Source organism: Carcharhinus amblyrhynchos, chromosome 4, assembly GCF_965287045.1.
Source record: "Carcharhinus amblyrhynchos chromosome 4, sCarAmb.v2.hapA, whole genome shotgun sequence".
Taxonomy (NCBI): domain Eukaryota; kingdom Metazoa; phylum Chordata; class Chondrichthyes; order Carcharhiniformes; family Carcharhinidae; genus Carcharhinus; species Carcharhinus amblyrhynchos.
The window spans coordinates 114,082,579-114,099,972 of NC_137327.1; the positions used below are offsets into that span (position 1 = coordinate 114,082,579).

A 17,394-nucleotide genomic window follows, 5' to 3' on the forward strand; every position below is an offset into this window, starting at 1 on the left:
TCCTGTTGTGGAAGAAATCACCAATCCAAAGTAGGACAGAAGGATTAACGTAACATTTTTCAATAATCTTGAATGCTGCATGGTATTAAAAGCTGTAGAGACATCAACAGAGGTCGCATGAGCTTAGTTGCCCTATCTATCCTTGTGCTGCTGGATCAGAAGGACAAAGTTCAGAACTGCACTGTCCACTGTCTTGAGGTTGATGGGCAAAACTGCAACTCATTAATATGTACAGTAAGAGGACCTAAAAGCCACTTTGACACAAAACGTTTGAAACACTGATGTAAGAGCAACTGGTCAGTAATCATTAAGCTCAGCAGGCTACAATTTCTTTGCAACTTGGATGATGATGTCTGATTTCCAACAGCTAGGAATAGCATGCATGTCAAACAATTTCTCAAAGACAAGAGAGAAGTTATAATAAATTATAAATTGCTGAAATCCCAAGCACTGATCCTTGCAGCATTCCACTGTTTACAGCCAGCCAACAAGAAAATGGACCATTACTAACTAATGCTAGTTACCATATTCTCTTTGTTATTAAAGATGGCCATTTCTTGCATGCATTGAGTTATCAGATGTGCAGCATGACTGTAGACTTGCATGCATTTCCAGAGTGCAGGCAAGAAAGCATTGTCTGATTTGGGACTGCAGTCTTTCTACCTTCCCATGTTCTTTGACGTTCAAGAGAAACAATGCCATAACTTGGGACCGTTCCCCAGATAGCTCATTCTTGTGCATTTTTCTTCCAGTCTTTTGTGTACATACCACATTTCCTGAGATTCACCTTCAAAGAGTCTTTGAACCCTCATCACAAATGACAGGTGGTGTCCAAGTTCAAGTTGTGAGTCCAAAAGAAACACATTCAACTTGTGTCTTTTTCAAATTACCCAGGAACTTGGGAGCGTACAGGTTCCCCTGTTGTTTTTTCAGTGACAATGCTCCAGCCAGTCACAGTCAACTTGCCAACCAATCAGCAACTTATTCTCCTCTAGTATAAATTGTCATTATTTGAAATTTGGTACTCTTGTGTCTGTTCTGATCATTGCAAGATGGAAAGCTTCTGCAACACGTCCCTCTTATCAGTAACATTCAATCATAGCTCTATCTATGTCAAAGTGACATGACAACTGGATCTTCTTCCACCACGCAGTCCAAACTGTTCTCCAGCTATGAACAGATTTCTTTATCCCTTGCACAAGGCAAACAATACAACCTTGGGAACTCTTAGTCAAGGTTGCAAAGTATAGAATCTATCCCCTGACCATATTATCTTCTATCACATTCCTTTACACACTCCAAGCACCATGGTCCAATGGTAAGTTTGTCCATTCCTTCTGAAATTCTCATTCACACAGCAAGTGCCTTTAACCCATTAGGCAAAGTTATGAGCCAGGGCTCCATTGCAGTATACAGGATCCCCATATCTGCTTGATTCAAAATCACACCATACTGCCTCTGACCAATGACCAACTCTAAAATTCTACTTAACCTAATGTGTGACTGCCTCCTGGGCCAAAGTGTCCAGGTAACTCACCCCCTCTCTAATGTCTCACAATATCTGCAGCTTGGATTTTAAATATACTGGATCACCAATTTATTAAAAGGAAACGTACTGAGGTACACTGTTTCTGAGACTATGTCCCAGGTTTTGTGGTCATGGCAAAGGGACAACCTCAGTGCTAGTCTTGAAGAAAGTTACCTACAGAAATACAATAGGCTCTGGAATGCAAAATTCGTCTCTCCCAACCGCAATTTGAACTTGGCGCCATTGGCTGGGATCCACAACATCCTGCAACATGGTGGGCAGGCAGACTAATCAGCCAGTCAGATTGAAGAGTTCTCACAGAGCGAAGCAGGAAATAAAAAGTATGGAATATGATTTTATAATTGTAGTCATACACAGAAAATTAAATAAAGATTAGAACATAAAAATGGGATTGAGAGAGAAGAGGAAATATCAAAGTTCAAAAAATCAAATGAATTTTTATTCTAAAACAATAATTTTTAAAACATCCTAAGGGAATGAGATTACAAATTTGTAAAATTAATTCTTCAGTGCGACAGACTGTTCATCAGTAATTATGAACTACAGTTCTAGGGGAATTTCACAATGCTTCATTGCAATGTTAATGTAGGCCTTACTTGTGACACTAATAAATTTTAAAAACTGTTAAAAACAACTACTCCTAATTGGACAAGTTTTAACATTTTCATTAGTTTCTATGAGAATACTGTGTAAAAAAAATTGGCATTGAGGAATTATTGATTCTGTGCTGATTTAATCTGTGATTATGGATTTTGTGTTGATTTCATTTGCAAACACTGTAATAGCAATACCCTTTGAAGGAACAAGGTTGACAGCAACTTCCAGCTTTATGTATTTAGCAATAAATGCATGGAAGTCAGAGGTTGCAGAGTTCTGACAGAGTGCGTTCACATCTTCAACATCCTTACAACCACCAACTGCGAACCATTATCAATTGAATTTGTAAAAACGCTGACTCATAATATACCATTTTATGAGGACTCTAATACATTTTATGAAATCTTGTTCCGTTCAATGTCCTTGCCCATGATCTGAATTAAGACTGTTCAAACATTCTAATTAAAGCATCCAGTGGCAATGAACATTCACTGCATACATTTTTCAGAAATCACTATGTGAATGCACTTCGCTTCATTTAAATCTTCAAAGCAATGCTAAAATTAGTGGCATTGCCACTCAAATCAGTACTGCAAAAATAAGAATGTCCTATAAGATGTGCTGTACCTCCAGGCACTGTGATCTCACTTTGATGTTGTAGTAGTTCTTCTTCTAATAGAAGCCAACAGACTATTTTGAAACTGATCTGTGCGCTGGCATGTCAGACGGTAACTCTTATACCCCTCACCTACACCTCCCACTCCCCAACCAACCCTGACTCGAATACTTGTGCAATTAAGTAAATGTCAGAATGCGTAGCTGGGTAAAGCAGGTCAAAACACTGGACAGACACAGTTTCTCAAACTGAAATGACTTAGATATGATAAATACTTGCTCATGGATACTCATGCCATGAGATTTGGAGAACCTGAAAAATATAACTTGCTGCATCATTCATGGGGTGTGCACAAAAGCAAGATTAAATTCTTAAACTTTAGTCGAAATGGCTGCTGTGGTCAAATGTGCCTATATCACTTGTAAGTAGCACTATTTTTCAGCAAGGTAGAAGTTAGTTACTTATTTTTTTAAAATATCAAAACAACAGGGAAATCTTGTTTTATTTAAATTATTCATTCTCAGGCTATGGGTCTTCCTTTCAAGGCCATCATTCATTGCCCATACTTCATTGTTTGGAGAAGATTATGTTTGGTGGGTTGCCTTCACTGCATAGTTTAATAAAACTGAATGACTGGCTAGGCCACTAAGACATCAGTTAAGAATTAACTACTTTTGCGTGGGTTTAAAGTCACACAGAGGAAAGACCAAGTAAGGATGGTGGGTTTCAGTCTATAAAGGACTTTATTGCGCTAAGTAAGAAGTCTCACAATATCAGGTTAAAGTCCAACAGATTTATTTGGTAGCACTTTAACTTTAACCTGGTGTTGAGAGACTTCTTACTGTGCCCACGCCAGCACTGCCACACCTTTATTGAGCTAAGTTAAGTTTATTTATTAATCACATGTAAGGCTTCCCCGAGTCGCCACATTCCGGCACCTGTTTGGATCGATGCATCTAACCAGCACATCTTACGGAACCAGTTTAGTTTCATGACAATCTGACAGTTTCACTGTTACTTCTGCTGATATCAGTTTTATTTCTAATTCAAGATTTATACTGAATTCAAATTCTCAAATGGCCACAATGGATTTTACCTTATTTTCACTTGCATTATTAGTCTAGGCCTTGGGATTATTAGTTCAGTATCATAACTACTACAAGACAGTTCATTAATTTTATCTGAGCAGAAGGAATTTTTGCTTGATTCATTTCAGAAACAGATGTGGGCCCATTTCTGTGCTGTACATTCGAAACAAGCAATTTTTGAAGAGTTTTGATTTTACATGATTAATCTTAAAGATTCTTATCAAATGGTTTTGTGACAGGATCAAAATTATTTTTCTAAAATGGAAGGCACTTTACAGTGAACCATAGTGCACCAAATGCACACTACATCTACATGTATATCTGCAGCTATTTTAAGAACAGTCAAAACATGATGGCAAATGAACTTTAAACATAACTTCAGAGCTGAGAGAACTTGGTATCGTGACAGCTGTTCAAAAAGTAATGCAGTAAAGCGAAGGGATTAAGCTGCCATTAACTCAGCTAGAGATTTTTTGGAAGGGAAAGGACTTACAAATAGATATCTGTTAGCCAATGTTGAAATCAGCAGAAGGCTCTTCCACTTTGAGAAACCAGTGAAACAGCAAGTATTCTCAGGTTAGTGTAGAGTAAGATGCAGAGTAAAATTCCCTGGGCTCTGACAACAAATGACAGCCAAAAATTCAGCCGTGCTCCCTAACTAAACCAGTGTAAAATTTTGAACTCCACCTACCAATTATACCTACAGTTGTTAAGGCTACATTTAAAGAAACCAGCTTAGCTGATTTTCAGCCAAGCAGGAGCCATTGGAAACTCTCGTTTAGAAGACAAGCACTGCAGATAACTGCTGACACACAGGTGAAGAACACTCTTCAAACATTTAGAGGAAGATAATCCATTGATGGGGGAATGGTGTAGAATTCTTAGTATGAGACCCTTCATTTTAGTTTTACTGTAATAAGTAGACTAGGTTAAGGTAATTATAAAGTGCCTTACATAGTGAGAATTCACAATGTGCCTGGAACAAAATATGCAAGGTATTATAAATTGCAACAGTATTACAAACTGTAGAGCCACAAATTAACCAAGTATTATAAGCTTAAATTGTGTTTTCAATATGTATGCATTGTATGCCTTGGCCAACATCGTTGTGAATGCAGCATGATGGGTAACACAGTAGTAGGCAGTTCAAATTCTTTTACTACAATGGAGCATGAAAGGCAGCTTCTGTTATCTGTTTTTGGAAATGCAAAAGGCAGGTTTAATAGGCTTGGTATTTAAGGGAGTAAATTCATTCATGGGTAGCAAGGCTGGAGCAGCCTCTCAAAGGAGGCTCTGTTTCGAACAAAAGAATGACTCTTTTCACCAACTAAAATTCGCAAGTGTTAGCTACAGCCTTGGTTACCGGAATTGACATGGGTTCGATTTCCTAGGTAACATGAGAACATAAGAAATAGGAGCAGGAGTAGGCCATCTAGCCCTTCGAGCCTGCCCCGCCATTCAATAAGATCATGGCTGATCTGTCGTGGCTCAGTTCCACATTCCTGCCCTCTCCCCATAACCTTTAATCCCCTCTCTTATCAAAAACCCATCAACCCGCGTCTTAAAAATATTTAGCAAGGTAGCCTCCACCACTTCAACGGGCAGAGAATTCCAGAGATTCTGGACAAGGAACTAATAGCCTCCTATTCCTGTTGGCAGGTTGGACGTTATTGGCTAAGGTAATACTGTCCAATATCATGACTGAACCCTCCAATCTAATTAACGAGACTGGGTGGGATATTGAAATGTTCAGAATATAATAATTTTACCTTGCAATATTAGCTCAGAGAGGATAGTCAACCCTCACTGACTGTGTCTCCCTCCTGATGCAGCATTAGCAAATAAATTCCTTTTCACCCTAACTATATACCATCTTTTGCAGTCTATGTGTTGGTCAGGTGAGGTCAGCTATATACTGGGCACCCCGGGGACACCTCAAAGTTCCTCCTACACCATGCTCTCTTTTTTTTAAAACTGAGGTTGTAATAGGCTTTTAAAAATGTGTCAGACATCCATCAGAAACACCTGACACTTTGTTAACCAAGCAAAGGCAAAAGTATAGTGTGGCAATGTAGCACACCACCCCCGCATTACAAATTTCTCATTCATCAAGGTCTACTTCCAGAACACACATTATATTTTGTTACTGGGCGGATAATGGATTGTTCCAAAATTCACCATTCAATTTAACACATCCCATTAAGTCACATGTCACAGCAGCATCATATAATCTTATAGCACAGAAGGAGGCTGGTGATCCATCATACACGTACTACCTCTTTAAAAGAGCTATCCAATTAATCCTATTCCATAGAACCATAGAAAATTACAGCTCAGAAACAGGCCTTCTGGCCCTTCTTGTCTGTGTCGAACCATTTTTTTGCCTAATCCCACTGACCTGCACTTGACCATATCACTCCACACCACTCTCATCCATGAACCTGTCCAAGTTTTTCTTAAATGTCAAAAGTGACCCTGCATTTACCACTTTATCCGGCAGCTCATTCCACACTCCCACCACTCTCTGCATGAAGAAACACCCCCCCGGCTAATATTCCCTTTAAACTTTTCTCCATTCACCCTTAACCCATGCCCTCTGGTTTTTATCTCCCCTAGCCTCAGTGGAAAAAGCCTGCTTGCATTCACTCTATCTATACCCATCAAAATCTTATACACCTCCATCAAATCTTCCCAAATTCTTCTATGCTCCAGGGAATAAAGTCCTAACCTATTCAATCTCTCTCTGTAACTCAGCTTCTCAAGTCCCAGCAACATCCTTGTGAACCTTCTCTGCACTCTTTCTATCTTATTTACATCCTTCCTGTAACTAGGTGACCAAAACTGTACACAATACTCTAAATTCGGCCTCACCAATGCCTTATACAACCTTACCATAAGACTCCAACTTTTATACTCAATACTCCAATTTATAAAGGCCAATGTACCAAAAGCACTCTTTATGACCCTATCCACCTGTGACGTCACTTTTAGGGAATTCTGTACCTGTATTCCCAGATCCCTCTGTTCAACTGCACTCTTCAGAGTCCTACCATTTACCCTGTACGTTCTACTTTGGTTTGTCCATCCAAAGTGCAATACCTCACACTTGTCTGCATTAAATTCCATTTCCCATTTTTCTAGTTGGTCCAAATCCCTCTGCAAGCTTTGAAAGCCTTTCTCACTGTCCACTACACCTCCAATCTTTGTATCATCAGCAAATTTGCTAATCCAATTTACCACATCATCATCCAGATCATTGATATAGATATTCATATATATATATATATATATATATCTATATAGATATTGGGTGACTCAGGGATTGGTGTGGGAGGAATGGGTTTGAATTTATGGGGCATTGGCACCAGTATTGGGGTAGGTGGGACCTGTTCGGGCGGGATGGCGTTGGTCTGAACCATGCTGGGACCAGAGTGCTGGCGAATCGAGTAAAGAGGACTGTAGACAGGGCTTTAAACTAATTGGGGGGGGGGGGGAGGGTGCGAGGGTAGGTGATGGTACGAGGTCTAAAGTTAAGGAGAGTGTACATGTAAGGGAAGAGGCCGAGGATGTCCCAATAATAGAGGGAGTAGGGGGCGTGAGTATAGTTGGTGGCGTTGCGGCAAATAGGGTCCAGGTGAAGGCTGGGATGAAAGCACTTTATCTGAATGCACGAAGCATTCGGAATAAAGTGGATGAGCTGGTGGCGCAGATCGACACAAATGGATACGATCTGGTGGCCATTACAGAGACGTGGCTGCAGGGTGACAGGGACTGGGAGCTGAATGTACAGGGCTATCAAGTGTTTAGGAAGGATAGGCAGGAGGGAAAAGGGGGGGGCGTAGCTCTGCTGATTAAGGATAGCATCACGGTGGTAGCAAGGGATGATATTGGAGCCAAGGAGCAGAGGGTGGAATCGTTGTGGGTGGAGATTAGGAACAGCAAAGGGAGGAAGACGCTGGTGGGTGTCGTCTATAGGCCTCCGAATAATGATCTGGAGGTGGGGCGGGCTGTTAACGCGCAAATAAGTGCGGCATGCAGGAATGGGACGGCCGTAGTTATGGGGGATTTCAATCTGCATATTGATTGGTCGACCCATGTTGGACGCGGGGGGCTCGAGGAAGAGTTCTTGGAATGCTGCCGGGATAGTTTCCTCGAACAGTGTGTGTTGGAGCCGACGAGGGAGCGAGCTATCTTGGATCTGGTGCTATGTAATGAGGCGGGTAGAATTAGGGACCTTGTGGTGAAGGATCCTCTTGGGGAGAGTGATCATTGTATGGTGAAGTTTCTGGTGCAGATGGAGGAGGAGAAACTGGGTTCCCGGACACGCGACCTCTGTTTGAATAGAGGGGAGTACGGTAGGATGAGAGAAGAATTGGCGAATGTGGACTGGGGGAGCGCGTTGGAGGGAGGGTCTGTTGAGGAGCAGTGGAGGATCTTTAAGGAGATCTTTCTTGGTGCTCAGCGGAAATTTATTCCGATGGTCAAAAAGGGTAGTAGGAGGAGAGGTAATAAGCCGTGGATAAAGAAGGAGGTGAAGGAAAGTGTTAAACTAAAAGCGGAGGAATTTAGAGTAGCTAAGAGTAGTGGGCGAGAAGAGGATTGGGAGAGGTTTAAATGTCAACAAAGATTGACAAAGAAGTTGATAAAGAAGGGTAGGAGAAACTATGAAGCTGGGCTAGCGCTTAATATAAAAAAGGATAGCAAGAGTTTTTATAACTATATAAAAAGGAAGAGGCTGGCTAGGGTGAATGTTGGTCCTTTAGAGGATGAGAAAGGGGACCTAGTGGTAGGGGATGGGGATATGGCTAAGGTATTGAATAACTTTTTTGTTTCTGTCTTCACGGAGGAGGACGTGAATAATTTGCCGGGTGTTAGCGATGGAAAGGTGGTAGGACTGGAGGGTCTTAATGACATTACTGTTACTAGAGAGGCGGTGCTCGACAGACTGGAGGGGCTGATTGTGGACAAGTCCCCAGGACCGGATGGAATGCATCCGAGGGTTCTGAAAGAAATGGCGGAGGTGATAGTGGATGCCTTGGTGGTTATTTTCCAAACGTCGCTGGATTCCGGGGAAGTGCCGGATGATTGGAAAACGGCTAATGTTACGCCGTTGTTTAAGAAGGGTGCCAGGCAAAAGGCGGGGAATTATAGGCCGGTTAGTTTAACGTCTGTGGTAGGTAAAATGTTAGAATCTGTCATTAAGGAGGAAATTGCGAGGCATCTTGAAGGGAATTGCTTGATAGAGCAGACGCAGCACGGTTTCATTAAAGGGGAGTCGTGTCTGACAAATTTGCTGGAGTTCTATGAGGATGTGTCTAGGGCGGTGGATAGAGGAGAGCCGGTGGATGTGGTCTTTCTAGATTTTCAGAAGGCGTTTGACAAAGTGCCTCACAAGAGGTTATTGCAGAAGGTCGACGGACATGGAGTTGGGGCAGGGTGTTAGCGTGGATAGAGGATTGGTTGTCAAATAGGAGGCAGAGAGTGGGGGTCAACGGGTGCTATTCGGATTGGCGGATGGTGACTAGTGGAGTGCCCCAGGGGTCGGTGCTGGGACCTCAGCTTTTTACCATTTATATAGATGATCTGGAGGAGGGAACCGAGTGTAGAGTGTCAAAATTTGCTGATGACACCAAGATTGGGGGAACGGCAAATTGTGCGGAGGGTGTGGAGAGTCTGCAGAAGGATCTAGATAGGCTGGGCGAATGGGCCAGGAAATGGCAAATGGAATTTAATGTTGGCAAGTGTGAGGTGGTCCACTTTAGGAAGAATGGTAGGAAGGACTATTACTTACGGGGCGAAAAACTGCAGCAGGCGACGGTGCAGAGGGACCTCGGGGTCCTTGTGCATGAGTCGCAAAAACCCAGCTTGCAGGTGCAGCAGGTGGTCAGGAAGGCAAATGGGATGCTGGCCTTCATAGCGAGGGGGATTGAATATAAAAGTAGGGAGGTCTTGCTGCAGCTGTATAGGGCATTGGTGAGGCCGCAGCTGGAGTACTGTGTGCAGTTTTGGGCGCCGCACCTGCGCAAAGATATTTTGGCCTTGGAGGGAGTGCAGAGGAGGTTTACTAGGCTGATACCGGAGTTGAGGGGGTTGAGCTATGAGGAGAGGCTAAATAAACTGGGCTTGTACTCGTTAGAGTTCAGAAGAATGAGGGGAGATCTCATTGAGACGTATAAGATGATGAATGGGATGGATAGGATAGAGGTGGAAAGACTCTTCCCGCTCAAAAAAGACAGTAGGACTAGGGGGCACAGCCTCAAGATAAAAGGGGGGCGGTTTAGAACGGAGTTGAGGAGGAACTTCTTCACTCAAAGGGCGGTGAATCTCTGGAATTCTCTGCCCGTTGAAGTGGTGGAGGCTGCCTCGCTAAATATTTTTAAGACGCGGGTTGATGGGTTTTTGATAGGAGAGGGGATTAAGGGTTATGGGGAGAGGGCGGGAAAGTGGAACTGAGCAGCGACAGATCAGCCATGATCTTATTGAATGGCGGGGCAGGCTCGAAGGGCTGGATGGCCTACTCCTGCTCCTATTTCTTATGTTCTTATTCCTACTGTCTTCCTGAAAACTCCTTTCTCAAAGTTACTGAATCTGTTTCCGCTGCCCTTTCGGATGCTGTCCAAATCACAATATCGTGCTGCAAAAACAAAATGTCCACGTCATCATATCGCTGGCACGGTGGTTAGCATTGCTGCCTCACAATGCCAGGGACCCGAGTTTGATTCCCGGCTTGGGTCACTGTCTGTGCAGAGTTTGCACATTCTCCCTGCGTCTGTGGGTTTCCTCTGGGCGCTCCGGTTTCCTCCCACAGTCTAAAAGGATGTGCTGGTTAGGTGCACTGACCCAAACAGGCACTGGAGTATAGCAACTAGGAGAATTTCACAGTAACTTCATTGCAGTGTTAATGTAAGTCTTACTTGTGACTAATAACTAAACTTTACTTTTGCTTTTAGCAAATACTTTAATTATGTGTCCTATGGGTACTAACCCTTCTGCCAGTGGAAAGTCACACTGTGACGCTCCATCAAATAACCTGCTACAAAGGGGATCCAAATGAGAGCTCCACAATCTACGCAGGAGCTCAATTGCAATTTTGAGGAACAATTGCTCAGAGCCACCACTATGTACCAGAGACTGAGCAGCTTAACAAGCAAACCTTAAGGGGATTCTGGAGGCTCACCAGAAAATTGTTAACATTTCTTTCTAACTTTTAATGGAGCTTATGGTGAAATCACTCTTACTGCCACTGTAATTCTGCCAAGGTCTAACAGCCATCCTCCCCCAGTACTTAGAATGATAAATACATGTTTGTAAAAATATGCAATTGCTTTGAAAATGCCAGTGTAATTTATTTATTTACACAAGGAAAGTATCAGAGATGACTGCCTTACTTTAAAAGCAGGAAAGAAAAGTCTCAGAAGTAACTGAGGATCATGGAAAATAATTATACTTTTCATAGGAATATAAAATGAACTTTGTTTCTTAAACATGTCAAACACACCAATGTATTCAGGCAGAGGAGAGAGATTTATAGAACAGTATAAACCTGCTAAAGAGATGAATTACATGGAGCCAAATATTGAGGCTATAAGTATAAGAAAATATTCTTCAAGCTTTTACCCTCTTCTACTTGATCATTCCCATCCTAAAAGATTTTGATGTCAATTCTCCTGCAGAGGAGGGTGGCTAGTAGAGGGCAGCGGGCAGCAGGCAGAGGAGACTCAATTGGCCAAATGGTCTGTTTTGCTCTACAGGGATTCAACAGTTCTCATCCATACCATGCTTAGAATGTAACTTCCCAAGCATCACCCAGGACATCAATACCTTTCTCTTCTATAAGTAGGCCACTTACTTCAAAATCATTCAAAATAGCTAACTCATATCACTCCTTCCTAAGTCACATGGTTCCTCAACTAATGATTTACAAATCTGAATTTTTAAGTAGCAGGAAACATTCTTTCCAGAGTTTTGCGTGAAGGAAGCAATAAGTTCCTGGCAGCTGAAGGAAGAAAATACCATACACTTGGTGAAACTCTTAAGCTAACATTATTGTGGGTAGACCATAACTGCATATTTTGTTATGTCTACAATGTCACAACATTACAGAATCAGACTTGCCTGTGACATATCAATAACAGATTGCATGTTTTACTAGAAGCCTTCTCCTCAGCTTTATATTCTTCACTTTCTTACAATCAAATCTTTTTGATAATGTCTCCAAAATCCGTGAATGAGAGATTTACTATTGTAACAACGTGAAGCCCAACTTTTTGATTCCTCTGCTAAGGTTTGACAGTGATACCTGATGTCAATTCTACAGCAGAAAGCTTCCTAGAAATCAACAGCATCGAAAAGCACACAAGTGCAAATTAACTGCATCCAGATCCCATGCGTTTACTTTTTCTAAATCAACTTTTAAAATGTACAAACTTGAATCCCACAGCTTCTGTGTTCCTCTATTTCAAAGTGGATGTACCTTCTCATTCTTCTACTCAAAACAGATAGCCCCATATTTCTTAGCAATTTCTTTTAACTGCACAATCTATTAGCTTGCATATGCCCTCTCAACTGAATATCTTGATTTTTATAGCTGCTATTTCTAAGAGAGGATTTGATTTGCAATAAGACCAATGATTCTACACTAATCCCTAGTGGATGCCAACTTAGATCCATTCCATGCAGAAAACACTCATTATTTTCTGATTTCTGTCCTTTAACCAATATCTTATCCATACTATCATATTTTCACTATCCTAATTATATCAAGGTTTCTATGCAGCACCTTATCAAATACATCTTGAAAACTCATACACATAAATTTCCTTTACTGATTCATAGAATCCAACTGTGTAGGAGGCGGCAATTTGGCCCATTGAGTCTGCATCGACCACGATCCCACCCAGGTCCTCTGTCCATAACCCCATGCATTTACCCTAGCTGGTCCCCCGACACAAAGGGGCAATTTAGTATGGCCAATCCACCTACCCGTACATCTTTGGATTGTGGGAATAACACAGTAAAAAGTCTGACAACACCAGGTTTTAGTCCAACCAATTTATTTGATAGTAAACTCACAAGCTTTCGAGGTTTCCCTCTTCGTCAGGTGAATGGAGAGTTCTTGCCTCGGACAGAGCATATGAAGCACAGACAAATCTCTAAACTGTCTGTGCTTTATATGCTCTGTCTGAGGCCAGAACTCTCCATTCACCTGACGAAGAGGGAAACCTCGAAAGCTTTTGAGTTTACTATCAAATAGAAATAAGAAATAGAAATAGAAATAGGAGCAGGAGTAGGCCATCTAGCCCTTTGAGCCTGCCCCGCCATTCAATAAGATCATGGCTGATCTGTCGTGGCTCAGTTCCACATTCCCGCCCTCTCCCCATAACCCTTAATCCCTCGCTTATCAGAAACCCATCAACCCGCGTCTTAAAAATATTTAGCGAGGCAGCCTCCACCACCTCAACGGGCAGAGAATTCCAGAGATTCACCACCCTTTGAGTGAAGAAGTTCCTCCTCAACTCCGTTCTAAACCGCCCCCCCTTTATCTTGAGGCTGTGCTTCCTAGTCCTACTGTCCTTTCTGAGCGGGAAGAGTCTCTCCACCTCTATCCTATCCATCCCATTCATCATCTTATATGTCTCAATGAGATCTCCCCTCATTCTTCTAAACTCTAACGAGTACAAGCCTAGTTTATTCAAATCGGTCGGACTAAAACCTGGTGTTGTCAGACTTTTTACTGTGTTTACCCCAGTCCAACGCCAGCACATCCACATTGTGGGAATAACCCAGAGCACCCACAGGAAACCCACACTGACGGGTGGAGAATATGCAAACTCCACACAGACAGTGATCCAAAGCGGCAATCGAACCTGGGTCTCTGGCGTGAGGCAGTAGTGCTAACCATTGTGCTGCCGTACACTCCATTATCACCTTTATTAGACACTACTTAAACAAATCCTATCTGTCTATAATTAATCAGTGATTTTCTAAGTGAATGGTTGCTAACTATATCCACTAGGCTGATTAAACTTCATTTAATCTTTTCTCTCTTGTTGAACAGAGGCATTAATATTAGCAAGCCTCCAGTACTACAGTACAGTTTTCATATCCAATGATGTCTGCTTGATTGAGAAAAATCTCTGCTTTTTCCTATATGCCATTTTCAGCATTTTGGAAGCACGTTGCTAATTGCTCCATTTAGTTCCTGGTTCTCATAAAAACTCTTCAGTGAAAACTGAGGCAAAGAAATCATTTAGTATTTTGGACTTGAGAATATTTCCACTCTCAACTTTCTAAATCAGCAACCCTTTTGTGATCCATTCATCTACTTCTTATGTATTTATAAAGTCCCTGATTATTACCCTTTATATTCCCTAGAACAAAGCTATAGTAGAAGCTATTGAAAGGGTACAGAGGAGATTTACAAGGATGTTGCCTGGACTGGGAGGCATGCCTTATGAAGTTAGGTCGAGGGAGCTGGGACTCTTTTCCCTGGAGAGACGAAGGTTGAGAGGCGACCTGATAGAAGTTTACAAAATGTTGAGAGGAATAGATAGGGTGGACTCTCAGAGGCTATTTCCCCGGGTTGAAATGGTCGCTACGAGAGGACACAGATTTAAGGTGCGGGGAGGGAGGTTCAGAAGTGATGTTAGGGGTAAGTTTTTCACTCAGAGGGTGGTGAGTGAATGGAATCGGCTGCCGTCAGTGGTGGTGGAGGCGAACTCGCTGGGGTCTTTTAAAAGACTCCTGGATGAGTATATGGGGTTTAATGAGATTGAGGGTTATAGATAGGTCTGTAGGTTGGTAGGTGATGATGTGATCGGCGCAACTTGTGGGCCGAAGGGCCTGTTTGTGCTGTAGTGTTCTATGTTCTATGTTCTAAAGCAAACAGCAGAGAAGGGAGCCACTCAGCCCATCATGCCAGAGTTGGCTTCTTGAAAGTGCATTCACACTGGGTCCCACACTCCAGCATTTTAGCTGTAACCCTGTAAAATCCTTTTCCTAAGTGCCTACTCAACTCCCTTTTAAGAACCTCTCTGATTTCTTCACAATCTACCAGCTCTAATGTTCTACATACTGCTAATTTTTTTGTTAGCTGAGATCTGGTGTGTGCCTCTGCATCTCACCTTAACCTGAATTTCCACAAGGAATTCAGCATACATTCAAGGAAAATAAACTGGGTGACTAATGGTCATAACATGAAAAAGACATCACCTTTCAAAAGTTTGCTTCCATCAAACTCATTCAAGTTTTGTTCAGCAAAGACTGTATGTTGCCTGAAAAATAATTATTTAACAGACATTCAACAGGACAGAAGTAAGCCATTTTTCAGTGATCCATACTCATCTAATTCATTAGCTCAGAGGAAATCGGACTGCCCAACATGACATCCTTAATCAATACCAGCTTAACTGACCCCATCAAGGATGATGGTGATGATGATGTAAGAGCTAAAATTGAAGTCAGTACTCTAAGGATGTGGAAGGATAGAAATTAGACAGGGGTTCCACTTATGGTTCACATGCTGTACAAGGTCCTTGAGCAGATGATGTACTGTTTAATGACACAGACTGCCATTTCACAGAAGGAGGATTTCACTTGTATAAGGATACCAACAACAATTAAGCCTTCAGAAACAAGTGTCATTCCATTAAAATGTAACAACAAAGTATAATCAGTAAACTTATTACTTACTTGAGAATCCCTGTCCATTGTGATGGCAAAATAGTATTCTCTTCTTGGGTACCTGCGCTCGCAGATAAACACCTGGTTACATATCCTCCCTTTTGCTCCGGTTTGTTTGGTGAATAGTTTTTTCCCAATCATCCTTGAAGCAATATCCTGGACTTCCTCTGGGCTGAAAAAGAATTCACAATTTACAGAAATAAGCAAAACCAAAACTGATGTTCACAGACATAGGAAAATAACTTTTCTTCCCTTTCGAAACTCAAAGATCTAAGGCACGTCACACGTATATGTGAAACATCCAGAAATATTTTAGCTAAGTTAACTGGCAAAAATTGTAATTACATATACTGGCAGATGTTCCTGTGAACATGGCAATCAATATGACCTTGCCTTCTTTTAAAATCCACAACTGACAAAATCTGAAGAGTAAGGATAATACCAAGGTTGAAAATGCTGGGATAAAGTTGGCAAAAGTGAAAAGTGGTGCCACACTGATTCCAAGCATAGGCTTTAAATCATACAGATTGCAAAAAACAAGTACAAGATAAGCAAAAGTTCCACAGAATGAGTTGCAAAAGAAAGCATGCAATTAATCTGCATTACAACACAGTGAGCAGTCAGGGAGGTGGAGTACGTGCTATTCAGAATGTTTGGTTTTTCCACATTTCACATACGGCAATGTAGTTGTTATAAAATTGAACTGGTAGACAGATATTGAGAGTTCAAATCCCACCATGAGCATTTAATTCAATAAATCTGGGCTGGTTCCAGAAAAAGTTACCTATAGCTCTTTTATCTGAAAATGCAACTGGTTCACTAACTTCCTTCAACAAACGTAACCCACTATCTCACTCAGCCTGGTCTACATGCTATTGACTCAACTCCAACAGTGCAAAACAGCTGCTGAACAAACTGGTGTAATGGCCAACACTTAAGAAAACCAAGCACCGAGAATTCCAGAAAAAACTCTTGTCTGGCAGCATCCATTAGGAGGGAAAGTTGAATTAACATTTCAAATTCTTTGACTCTATTGGAACTGAAGGGAAGGAGAATATGTTAGAGCTGTAAGAGATTGCAACAAGAAGTGGCAAAGTTAATAACAAAAGTAGAGGGATTACATTGAGGCTTTACATGAATTTTTTTTTAAATGGGCAGTTTAAGATGGAGGAAAATGGTCAGAATATTTGATTTGGTTTGATTACTGTCACAATGAACAAAGAAAATTACAGCACAGGAACATGCCCTTCAAGACTGCACCAGCCATGCTGCCCGACTAAACTAAAACATCCAGGGAATATATTCCTCTATTCCCATCCTATTCATGCATTTGTCAAGACGCCAAACTACCTCCCTTGGCAGCGAGTTCCAGGCCACCCACCATCCTCTGTGTACAAACTTGCTTCGTACATCTCCTTTAAACCTTGCCCCTCGCACCTTAAACCTTTGCCCCCTCCTAATTCACTCTTCAGCCCTGGGAAAAAGCTTCTGACTATCCGTCCATGCTCCTCATAACCTTGTAGACTTCTATCAGGTTGCCCCTCAACCCCCGCCATTTTAGTGAAAACAAACCAAGCTTGTCCAATCTCTCCTCATAGCTAATGCCTCCATACCAGGGAATATCCTGATAAATCTTTTCTGTACTCTGTCCAAAGCCTCCACATCTTTCTGGTGGCAATAGAGCATTGCAGCAAGCTAAGGACAGACATGTGGGCATGACAGCAAGATGCTGTGTTAAAACAACACACGACAGAAAGGCTGGAGTCATGATTGCGGACTGAGCCTAGAAGGCCCACTATCAGTGACTCATACACAGAATCCTTACAGCACAGGAGGTGGTCATTTGGTCCATCAAGCCTGCA

General features: G+C 41.9%; 1 protein-coding gene across 1 annotated transcript in view; it reads right to left on the reverse strand.

The window, feature by feature from the left end:
• LOC145342299 (succinate--CoA ligase [ADP-forming] subunit beta, mitochondrial-like) overlaps window positions 1-17,394 on the reverse strand; it is a 106,920-nt gene that overhangs the window by 62,007 nt on the left and 27,519 nt on the right. Inside the window, exon 4 of the mRNA XM_080187756.1 lies at window positions 15,542-15,704. Within this exon, the coding sequence (XP_080043882.1) occupies window positions 15,542-15,704 (163 nt within the window). The remainder of the gene's footprint in view (window positions 1-15,541; window positions 15,705-17,394) is intronic.